Source organism: Hyperolius riggenbachi, chromosome 11 (assembly GCF_040937935.1).
Source record: "Hyperolius riggenbachi isolate aHypRig1 chromosome 11, aHypRig1.pri, whole genome shotgun sequence".
Taxonomy (NCBI): Eukaryota; Metazoa; Chordata; class Amphibia; order Anura; family Hyperoliidae; genus Hyperolius; species Hyperolius riggenbachi.
Genome location: NC_090656.1, coordinates 218,285,725 through 218,298,108, shown reverse-complemented (window position 1 = coordinate 218,298,108; position 12,384 = coordinate 218,285,725). Strand labels below are relative to the sequence as shown.

The following is a 12,384-nucleotide window of genomic DNA, read 5'->3' as shown; positions in this document are numbered from 1 at the left end:
GCTGATAAGTCATTTCCTGAATGATCACAGAGGGGAGTCCTGTGTCACCCTGACATGACCCTTCTACCCGAGTACAAATTCCAAACACTATAGTAATAGCGTGTTCCCAGAGGGCAAAGTCAACTAAATTACCAGAGCTTTCATATACAAACCACAGGAGCTGTTTTCAATACTTAAAACGGAGGCTGAGAGGTTTTACGCAGTACTTTAAAGCGGAATATAACCCTGCATTTCAACTTTGCTCTAAAATATTATTTACAGCATATTATATGCAAAAAACATTTTTTTTTACTAGACCAGCATTGGAAGGGTTAGGGCCGGTTCACACTTGCGGTTTTGCAAAAACCGCACCGGATGTCCGGACCGCACCGGAGCCGGATCGGACCTGAACCGTACGGTTCCTGTCCGGATCCGGTCCGGTTGCATACGGTTTCCGTGCGGTATGAACACGGTTGCGGTCCGGATCCGGATTCTTAAAGAGTACAACCTGTATAAAAAAAAACCTCTGCTGTTTAGCACTCACCTCCACCTCCGACATGCTGCCAACATCTCCGGATCCGGATCCAGCTGTGCTGCTCCACTCCAAAATGCTTGCCCATGTGTCCCCAGCCAATATCGCCGCAAAAATCCGCATAGGAAGTGGGGTAGAACATCCGGATTTTTTGCCAGTGTGTTGTGCGCTCTCCGGTTCTCATTGGTTTCCATTGGCCGGATGGTGCAGTCCGGCTCCGCTCCGGATACGGCTGCCGGAGGAGCCGGACCAAAAAATAGCGCATGTTGGAACGGACACCGGAGTCCGGATCCGGTCCGGCTCCGGTCCGGACGAAACGGACACATGTGAACCCTGGCATAGACTTAACATTGCTATGCCGTGCGTCCGTTTCGTCCGGCCAGCATGCGGTGCGGCTCCGGCACGGCTATTCCGGATAGCCACCGCTAATGTGAACCGGGCCTTAAACACAGAGGTTTAAAGTTCCCTGGAGAGATATGCAGAAGTTCAGATAGATACATTCTATTTAGTTACATGTATCTATTGATAAATGTTACACACTGTTTGGCTGTCCTCCAGGCTCCTTCTCAGTCAGAGAGATGAGTCACATTCAACACTTAGATACATTTATGTAAACAAAATGTATCTATTTCAGCTTCGGATGCGTCTGCAGAAATCTCCAGGAACTTTAAAGCCCTGTGTAACCCTTCCAATGCTGGTCTAGTAAAAAAAAAAAAATGCTGGTTGCATATAATATACTGTAAATAATGTTTTAGAAGAGCAAAGTTGAAATGCAGGGTTATATTCCGCTTTAAAGTCAAATCTAGTCATGGCTTAGAACTCGGCCTACTGATGATCTGCAGTTTGTTAAAGCGCAGACGTCATTCTTCTGAATGCAACTCATGGAGTAAAGGATTTTCCGGTTTCCTCCCACATCCCAATATCATAGCGATAAGTTAATTGACTTCCCCCTAAATTGTCCCTAGACTACAATACATACACTACACTATACATACATAGACATAGGAGTATGGTAGGGATTAGATTGTAAGTCCTTCTGAGGGATAGATAAGTGACAAGACAATATACTCTGTACAGCGCTGCAGAATATGTTGGCGCTATATAAATACTAAATAATAATAATAATAATAATAATAATAAAATAGGAATTATGGCGAGGATATTGTAAATAAAAAATATTGCAAACAAAGCGGAATGCCTATAGGAATTTTTTTCCCCCACTTGGAAATAGAAAAAAAAAAATTGCATTTCTACAACCCCTTTTTTGCCACGATCCAACGGACGTACAGAGTGACTGCAGAGCAGTCGCATGGCAAACTCAGCACACTAATAGAAACATCCCCATGCAGTTTCCAAGCATTTTGTGATCCAATAAGGATCGGAATTGCATTACAAAGTTGGCCGTACACACACACTATTCTATATATAACCCAATTTGACATGCAATCTTCGAATTGGGCTAAATATCTGTTTACCACCAGAGCACACTGACGCTGCAAACGGCCCAGCGATCAACCCACGGGCCAAAGTCAATGGTTCTTTGGCAGATGCCGCACGCGATATTGATGGTAATCTCAACAGCAGAAGGATCACAGTCCAATCTGCGCTGTGTTCGAGTAGTGTGACTTAAGTGGTGACTTAGAACCATATAATAAATGAAGATCTGAAGATGCGGCAGAATTCTGTTGTACCTGAAAATAAAACTGGTTAAAGTAGACAAGAGGCTATAGTCAGTGTTAGGGATGCACACAGCGTGATGCCACAGCAGTTAGTAAGCTAGTAACCAACAGCAACCAAACCGCTCACCAACAGAACACATCCCAGTGTTACCCTTCCAAGACTGGTGCTTATGGAATGTGCTAATGGGACAAATTCTGGGGGCATTCTTTATACAGCTACTTCACCCAACATTAATATTTAACATTTGTGTGACTGCCGGGCTAGCTGAACTCCACGCCGGTGAGAAATACGACAGCTGTAGAGCGAGAGGAGATACAAACTACTGCAAGGAGATCTCACCATTGTGGGAGGGGAGGAGACACAAACTACTGCAGGGAAATCTCACCATTGTGGGAGGGAAGGAGACACAAGCTACTGCAAGGAGATCTCACCATTGTGGGAGGGGAGGAGACACAAACTACTACAGGGAAATCTCACCATTGTGGGAGGGGTGGAGACACAAACTACTGCAGGGAAATCTCACCATTGTGGGAGGGGAGGAGACACAAACTACTACAGGGAGATCTCACCATTGTGGGAGGGGAGGAGACACAAGCTACTGCAGGGAATCTCACCATTGTGGGAGGGGAGGAGACACAAACTACCGCAGGGAAATCTTACAATTGCGGGAGGGGAAGAGACACAAGCTACTGCAGGGAGATCTCACCATTGTGGGAGGGTAAAATACACAAACTACTGCAGGGAGATCTCACCATTGTGGGAGGGGAGGAGACGCAAGCTAATGCAGGGAATCTCACCATTATGGGAGGAGAAGAGAAACAAATTACTGCAGGAAAATCTCACCAGTATGAGAGGGGAGGAGAAACAAAGTACTGTAGGGAAATCATACTTAGGAGTGTGCTGGGATACTTTGACTTGAATCCTTTTTACCTACTGAAGCCAGAAGCAATATGTACTGAGATTGGATTTCTATATAACGGGCCGACAAGCAGGTCTTACAAACCAGGACAGATGGATGGAGAAGTCACTGGAGGACTGAAAATACTGAATTCCAAACAGTTTGAATCCTTAAATAGTATAGCAAAGGCTGGTGTTGCAGATAAAATGCCGGATAAGGATGATGAGAAGGATGGAGGCACAACATATCCCGGATCTCTGCAATCCCTATATAATCTTTGCACGAAACGTCTTCTCTGGGAGATATCGGCCTATAAAGCCAGTGCATGAAAGGGAGGGCATTGGGATGTGTTCACTACAGCACTACACACGGCTAAGCATGCAGTTACACCACGGACAGCCCGGCCACCACTGTGCCCCCACAGCCGGGGGCGTGGCCTCTTACCCTCTGATGGTTGGTGATGAGAAAGGTACTCTCAGTGCTGCTCAGGCCCTGCCCGCGGCATTATGGGAAAATATAATGCTGTTAGTAATGATGCAAACCAAACAAAAAACAAGAGCTTCGATACAACATAAAACAAAGCAACAAGGTTAGCAATGGTGGTGCTAGGCTCCATATTAAACAGAAACGTAAAACATTCATGCAGGGAGCCCAATCTGGGCCACATTTATAGAAGTCTAAAGAACCACTCCAACCCATTGTTATTTTCATAGCTTTTCACTGAGTGGCAGAGAGTCAAAGGTTCGTACACACGCTCTACAAAAGTCGCCACAGTCAAACAACCAACATTGCCGCAGCGACTTTACCGGCGGCCAAAACAATCGTCAAGTCTTTCTGACGACATTTTCCGCACACCGATAGTTGAGACAACCAACTGAGTCTACAAACTGAAGCGACCATGTGCGCATTCTGTAGAACAATGTCTTTTAAACGATATTGTACACACGATATCTGGCCAACTGTCGTCTGAGTTGACTAGCCAGAGGAATAGCGCAAAATGCCCGATATCAGTTGCTCATTGTTGTCTTTTGGCTATTTTTTGTATTTATTTATTTTACAAAATTAGTCCGATCCAGCAAAACCAGTTGGGTGGTTCAAACGACTTTAGTTCAACGTGTATGAGGCTCACCTCCTTACGACTCTGTACAAAGTTTGAAAAATAAGATCTGGGTTGGAGTCGCACTAGATTCTTTAAAAACTTTTATAAATAATGTATTTTATACATGGGTTAACTAGATTAGTCACCCTGTGTCCCTTTCTCGGTCTGTGTTGCCTGCAGTGGCTGGAATCTCCATTTCTGACTGCAAACTGAAAGATGAATTGGAGACTGTGATTGGCCGATATGGGCAACACAGACCGAAGACATTTATTATGACAGTGAGTCATCTTGGCACAAACTGGAAACACCATATCTTACTATGTACAGTGAACAGTGCCTATGTACAGTGGTAAAGTGTCCATTAAGGATTATTGAAGGGTTGTCAGTTATATAGAACTATTAGACAGACTTAGTTTTCCTGATAGTTTTGAAAAAGGGCTGTAGATGGGGAAGGGTCAAGGTCAGGTGAAAGGTCAGGGTTAGTGTTAGGGTTTAATTCGAGAAGTGGTTAAAATTAGGTATGAGTGAAGGAGGGAGGTGGTTAGTGAGAAACTAAAGGCGCCCATATTTTACTCAATTTTCCATCCAGCAATTAAGCGATCGACACTATTTGGCCATCGAAAAAAAAGTGAGGTCTATTATTAGCAAATCATTTAGTGACCCATACACTGCAAGCGAGATCCTGGTAATTCTCCTTCCCTAATCGATTGAACAGGTCGCTTGTTTTTATATTGGTGTTTACAATATTTATGCGGTAAAACTAAAGATCAATTCTGTGTTGATCGCAATCACGTAAACATCAGCTGATATCCTTTACAATTAACCGATATATTCCACCCTGCTCAATCTAGAAATATTGTCGATTAGCGCAGATATCGACCAATCTTCGATGATTGAGCATAATGGAACACATTTGATTCTCCTACGATTTGATAAAATAATTGAATCAAAAGGATCGATTTAATGTGGAAAATGAGTAATGTCTGTACACCTTATGGTTAGCGTTAGTGAGAAGTCAGGGTGGGAATCAAGAGTGGGTGCAACTGATGAAATTAGTAGTTCTATGCCAAGATAACAAAATTAGTTTTTAGGGGCACTTTCCATTTGAGGGCATTGGTTCATTCAGTGTTAAATCTACGTTAAAGAATTGAAGTCATCTCTGGGAAGCTTAAAAATGATGATATCCTCTTACTGCCCTCTAAACAAATACAGTTATGTACAGAAAATCATTAATAACATTAAAAAATATATTTTTGTCTTACTATAAATCCAATATGCAAGTGGTGGTCATTTGACTGCTAGCTACATTTACAAATAGAGATCCCGGACGAACCCCCACCCTTGTCTTGTTAAGAGAGCTAAGTCACTTTCATGCAAAGCAGTGACCACGTGTACAGCATAATCTCAGTCTTGGGATCATGTGACTGCCACTTAAGCAGATTTATGGTAAAACATGTCAAAATGGCCTTTATATATCAGGAAACGTTTTAGATCAATGTACATGATGAGGGCAAGAGGATATGATTTTAAGATTTCTAGACTTTTGTTTTATAGAGGTGAACAACACGTGCATCATTTAAAAAAAAAAGCTCTGCAAAAATATTATGGCATGCCCCACAGCAACCAATCAGTTTACAGGTTAGCCAATGAAAGCATCTGATACATTGCTATTGGGGAACACCCTTCTGTTTTCCTTGATTGCAGTATTAGTACACAGCGATGAAGGTTTGGAAAGTTGCATATTAGCACAGCACTGAAAATCAGGCTTACGAAAGCTTGAAGCTGCTTGGCTGTAAAGTCAAAATGCTTCGGTGAAATAAACTTTTACGAATATAGCAGTGTTATAATGTAAATAGGGGCGTTTAAGTCACACAGGAAATGGCAGCAGTAAAAGCGTTTTGTGCACTTACAGGATGGGATGGCAGGGTCCTGGTCTGGAAACCAAAAGATTAGTTTATGAAGACGATACTGATCTGCTATTGTTTAAAAAAACAACAACACAAAAACACCCGGTAATTTTAAACCATGTGCGTTATTAAAGTCATTGCCAGTAAACCATACAGTATAGGTACAATACTCAGCTTAACTGTAACCCAGAATTTCTGTTTTCCAGTTTTCAGACAGCCAGTGCCAATAGGGCTGCTGTTGCAATCTGGGTTCTACAGAGGGATTGAACAGCAGCTCTGAAGCTGGCCATACACTGGTCGATGTGGCCAACAGATAGATCCCTGTCAGATAGTTATTTTATCAGGCAGGGATCTATCGGATGGAATCGCTCTAAACACTGTACTCAGCCTGAAATCTTGAAAATCTGTGCGCGCTGCCTGCTGGGTCCTATGTTCCCCCTGGGCAGAGTGTAGGGCCAGAAGAGTTAGGGCACAGACATACTATAAGCGCTTTTCTGAGCACTTTCTTTTTACCCATCAGAGTTTTCTGAGAGCTTTTCAAAAAACGCTCCCGTTGACTTACATTAAAATCCCGGTAAAATCTTGATTGTTGTAAAATCACACAATTTTACTGTAAGTCAATGGGAGCATTTTTTTTAAAAAAGCTCTCAGAAAGCTCTGATGGCCAAAAAGCATCCAGAAACTGCTTATAGTGTGTCTGAGCCTAATAACTCTTACTTGTCCATCGGCACTTCCGCTCGTGTCTTCTCCCAGTCTCTTCACTCCCGGGCAGCTGTTTGTCCCTGTTGCTAGAGGCCAAAAACTATGGGCACCCTGGCAAATACCTTATATGGTCACTAGAGGACTCTAGTATTTGGCCTTTAGTGTTTGTCACATGATACACAGCTCCCGGGAGTGTTGCGTACTCTTGACTATCGCAATGCATGCTGGGAGATGTAGTCAGGCTATGGGAGTACATCTTCCAGCATGCATTGCGGTGGCTAAGGCCACGTGACTCTGCCGGGATTTTTAAAATGTTGCAGCTGCCGTCTCTTCCTGGGGAAGATGGTGGATCCCATTTGGACAGGGGGCAGAGTAGCAGTCACCCCCCTCTTCGTAGGTAAGTAATGCAGATCAACCAAACCCCTGCCCCCGAACAGCACATACTGTGGAGGCTCATTTTATATATTTTCCTATTTAGGTGCTCGGATCCCTTTAACCAATCACAGTTCAGCACTGGTGAGCGCAGATTTGGCTGAAAATGACAACAAAAATTTCTGATGAAAAACCGAACTGTAAATACCTCCAAATTCCCCGGCAACTCCGAATCTGCGTTGGAATTAGCTTCACACAGCCCGTTCAAATCTTCACCTGGATAAAGGAGAGGAGAAGTTACACCGATATATATGTAGGTGGCAGCACTGAGGATCTGGGCTCAAAAGACACAAAAAGAACTCTTAAAGGGATACTGTAGGGGGGGGGTCGGGGGGAAAATGAGTTGAACTTACCCGGGACTTTTAACGGTCCCCCGCAGACATCCTGTGTTGGCGCAGCCACTCAACAATGCTTCGGCCCCGCCTCCGGTTCACTTCTGGAATTTCAGACTTTAAAGTCAGAAAACCACTGCGCCTGCGTTGCCGTGTCCTCGCTCCCGCCGATGTCACCAGGAGTGTATAGCAGAAGCCCAGTATGGTCTGTGTCTGCGCAGTATGCTCCTGGTGACATCAGCGGGAGCGAGGACACGGCAACGCAGGCGCAGTGGTTTTCTGACTTTAAAGTCTGAAATTCCAAAAGTGAACCGGAGGCGGGGCCAGAGCATCGGTGAGTGGCTGCGCGGGCACAGGATGTCTGCGGGGGGCCATTAGAAGCCCCGGGTAACTTCAACTCATTTTCCCCCGACCCCCCTACAGTATCCCTTTAAGGTAGCCATACACTGGTCGATTTGCCGTCAGATCGACCAACAGATAGATCCCTCTCTGATCGAATCTGATCAGAGAGGGATCGTATGGCTGCCTTTACTGCAAACAGATTGTGAATCGATTTCACCATGAAATCGATTCACCATCTGTAAAGCTGCCACCGCCCGCCCCCTGCATACATTACCTGCTCCGCCAGCGTGTGTCACCGCTGCGCCTTCTCCGCTGGGTTCCGGCAGGCTTCACTTCTTCCTGTCCGGGGTAGTTTAAACAGTAGAGGGCGCTCTACTATTTAAACTTCCTGTCGGGACAGGAAGAAGTAAAGCCTGCCAGAACCCAGCAGAGAAGGAGCAGCGGTGACACACGCTGGCGGAGCAGGTAATGTATTGCCGCTAGCGTCGGTCATTCGAACGCCGCGATCGACGCACTCCAGACCCGCCAGCGATCGAGCCGGACGGATCGATGGGGGCGATCGATTTCGTTCGGTCAGCGTTTGCGCAATGATTTCACAGCAGATTCGATCACAGTAATCGAATCTGCTGTATATCGGGGTGAAAATCGTTAAGTGTATGGGCACCCTTTAGAGGGATGACAGACAGTTCCAGCGTGAGTGTGTGGGGTTCCTGCCATCAACCACAATCTAGAGGGGTTATTGCTGTCACAACTGAGCTTCTTCCCCATGTGTCAGAACAGCTGTGGTTGGGAGACGACAGTGTGACTGCGGTGAGGACATTAGAGTGTAAGCTCATCTGGTGCAGAGACTGATGAGAATGGATCAGTGATCTTTGTACAGCACTGTGGAATGTTATTATTGTTTTCATAAAGCACCAACCTATTACGCAGCGCTGAACAATTAATCCGGCCAATCGACCACCCGATCGGTTGATTATGAGTGCCGCCAAGTGCATACCCGATCAACGATGCAACCAATTTCTGGCTGACGATGTCTTTCAGCTTGTTGTTGTTGGGCTGTTGTGGTCGATTGGGTGCGTGGTAGTAACCGCGAGCGATATCGGGACGAGCGAAGAAAGCCCTGGCGCTATTTCCCCAGTGTATAAATGTGCATGCATGTGTGCATTTATACATTACCTGTCCTGTTTCGCGGTGCCAGTTTGTCTTCCCAATACGCCACTCTTCCATTAGCCCTTCACGCTGCCTGCATGGTACGTGTGACGTCACATGGGCCGCGTGCTACGCAGCTATGGACGAGGGGCGGACTCAGAAGACGGACGGGCACTGTAACAAAGGACAGGTATAAATGCACACAGTGTACACGTACATCTATGCACTAGGGAACAGCGGCAAGGTGGCGGATTCATCCTATTCCTGCGAGATTTCATGCAGAAATCGATAGGGAATAGTCTTGTGGTGTATGGACAGCTGACAGATCTCTCTCCGGTCAGATTCAACCGGAGCAAGATTTGTCTCTTGGCCGAATTTGCCCATCATCGCCTGATGTATGGCTAACTATACAACATAGGACAATTTATACAGGCAAACAGGGTACAAGATACAGGATCATGTGATTTGGGGCTGGTTAGGTAGGTTCAGTAATTAAAGTTTGAGGCGGTCATAGCAAAGGAGCACAATGATTGGGGGCACATGATCATGTAGAATACACTAAGGAAGTGTGACTCTGCTAAAGACATACAGTCTAAGGTAGGAAAATGTATATAAAGAAAAAAAATATAATACGGTAATAATAATTATTATAATACTGTGAGACTGTGGTGAGGACATTAGAGTGTAAGCTTATCTGGGGCAGAGACTGATGTGAATGGAGCAGTGATCTCTGTACAGCACTGTGGAATATGTCAGAGCTATATCCAGTGGAATGTATAATAATAATAATAATATTATTATTATTATTATTATTCATTCCACTGGATATAGCTCTGACATATTCCACTGCGCTGTATAGAGATCACTCATTCACATCAGTCTCTGCACCAGAGGAGCTTACACTCTAATGTCCTCACCACAGTCTCACACTATTATTATTATTATTATTATTATTAATAATAGTGTGAGACTGTGGTGAGGACATTAGAGTGTAAGCTCATCTGGGGCAGAGACTGATGGGAATGGATGAGTGATCTCTGTACAGCACTGTGGAATATGTCAGAGTTATATAGACTTATAATAATAACAGTGTGCAAGGACATTAGAGTGTAAGCTCCTCTGGTGCAGAGATAGATGTGCATGGAGCAGCGATCTCTGTGCAGCACTGAGGAATATGCTAGAGTTGTATAAATATATAAACAACAGTGCGTGGTTGTGGTGAGAGAATTAAAGTGTAAGCTCCTCTGGGGCAGATGAGAAGTGATCTCTGTACAGCACCGGGGAACACGTTAGAGTTATATACATGTAGAACAATAATAGTCATTGCATGGTTGAACTCAACAATGGCATAACAACCGTTCGCCGATCAGAAAGTCAGTGGAAGCGCAAAAGTGGTGACCCAGACGTGCAAAAATTTTTTAAACAATTCTTGGCCGACCCTTTGTTTGTTTCAGGCGAAGACCAAGCAAGTATACGAAGCTCAACTGGCAAACGGAATAGCAAGATTTCTGAGGTACACATCATGATTAAGGATGTGATCGGAGTGTTCTTGAATGGTGGCAATAAACTGATATACTCAAATAAAACATTACGGTCTTACATTCTGTCTCCTCTACTATTTATCACTTTCATGGTAGCAGACACTAACTAAGGCCTGGTTCACACTTGCATTAAAAAACTATCCGTTCCCGGATCGGATGCAAACGGATCCAATGTTAACCTATGGAACCATTCCCATGCGTTCGTTTGAACGGATCCGTTCAGTACGATCCGTGGAATGGACCGTAAGCACAGCGGACCGGAAATGGAAGATGAAGCCCTGTATTGGGGACAATTGGAGAACAGAAGATTTCCTCACACTAGTGAAGAAACTGACCGTTAAGGAGCAAAACTCCACAGGGGCCAGTGGGGACTCGAACCCGGCGGTACCTGAGCTGAGGGTAAAACTTACCCAGGCTTCCCTCTTCTTCATTACAGCCGGGTGGTAGGGAGTTTCTTCCAGGCTCATATTGCGTCCCACGTCACGTGACTACGATTCCTCCATCAGCCCGGAAGGAGGAATCGTGGTAGTCACATGATGTGATGTGGGATGCAATACAAGGCGAAGGAAACCCTCCCTACCGCCTGGCTGCAACTAAAGAAGACAGAAGACGGAAGCCTGGGCAAGTTTTAACCCTCCCTCCCCCGCCCAGCTGCTGCAACATGCGGAGTGGCAACGGAGTGAAAACTGATCCGATCGACCGGTGATCAGATCCGTTTTCACGGATCCGTTTGCCAGTGTGGACCAAGCCTTACGGATCCAGTGAAGTGGAAACCGGATCAGTTTGGCTAAAATCCCCAATGTGACCCGAGCCTTAAAGGAGTCATCAGGCCAAAAAAAAAAAATGAGTTTCACTTACCTGTGGCTTCTCCCAGCCCCATGCAGCCATCCTGCGCCCTCGTAGTCACTCACTGCTGCTCTGGTCCCCCGCTGCCAGCTAGTTTGGTTTTTGCTGACCTGGGGGTCGGCGGGCCGCATTGCGTACATTTTTACGCATTCCCGCTGGTGCAGGAACATTAACCTGCTGAGCGGTCTGGACGAGCTCAGCTCGTCCAACACCGCCAGAGGCTGCCGCTCAGGCCCTGCTGGGCCGATTTTCGTCAAATAAAAAAGCAGCACACGCAGCCGGCACTTTGCCAGCCGCGTGTGCTGCCTGATCGCCGCCGCTCTGCGGCGATCCGCCGCCAGCAGCGGCGAAAGAGGGTCCCCCCAGCCGCCTGAGCCCAGCGTAGCCGGAACAAAAAGTTCCGGCCAGCGCTAAGGGCTGGATCGGAGGCGGCTGACGTCAGGACGTCGGCTGACGTCGATGACGTCACTCCGCTCGTCGCTATGGCGACGATGTAAGCAAAACAAGGAAGGCCGCTCATTGCGGCCTTCCTTGTTTATTCTGGGCGCCGGAGGCGATCGGAAGAACGCCTCCGGAGCGCCCTCTAGTGGGCTTTCATGCAGCCAACTTTCAGTTGGCTGCATGAAATAGTTTTTTTTTAATTTAAAAAAAACCCTCCCGCAGCCACCCTGGCGATTTAATCAGAACGCCAGGGTGGTTAATACATACATTTTTACACATTGGTGGATTAATACGTAATTTTACGTATTGAACCACCGACGCGGGCGCAGGATGGCTGCATGGGGCTGGGAGAAGCCACAGGTAAGTGAAACTCATTTTTTTTTTGCCTGATAATTCCTTTAAAGATCTGATCAAACGCTGGGCTGTAATGAAGGTGTAGAGGCAGGTAGAGATCTATTAGCAGACCCCACCCACTGCCTACCCGCTCTGACCAAAACTGCAGAA

The 12,384-nt window shown here is 45.8% G+C and overlaps 1 protein-coding gene across 13 annotated transcripts in view; it reads right to left on the bottom strand.

Moving 5' to 3' along the window:
* The window catches only part of ANO5 (anoctamin 5), a 182,354-nt gene that overhangs the window by 123,564 nt on the left and 46,406 nt on the right, over positions 1–12,384 (bottom strand). For 6 of the 13 annotated variants that reach the window (XR_011024731.1, XR_011024730.1, XM_068260357.1 and 3 more), the window contains 3 exons: positions 7,378–7,445; positions 6,099–6,122; positions 3,534–3,581 (listed from right to left, as the gene is read on the bottom strand). Coding sequence is in view for 11 of the 13 variants with exons in the window: in XM_068260357.1 (XP_068116458.1) it covers positions 3,534–3,581; positions 6,099–6,122; positions 7,378–7,445 (140 nt within the window). In the remaining 2 variants the exon portion in view is untranslated. The remainder of the gene's footprint in view (positions 1–3,533; positions 3,582–6,098; positions 6,123–7,377; positions 7,446–12,384) is intronic. The other 7 variants (XM_068260352.1, XM_068260353.1, XM_068260355.1 and 4 more) reach the window with 3 other exon arrangements.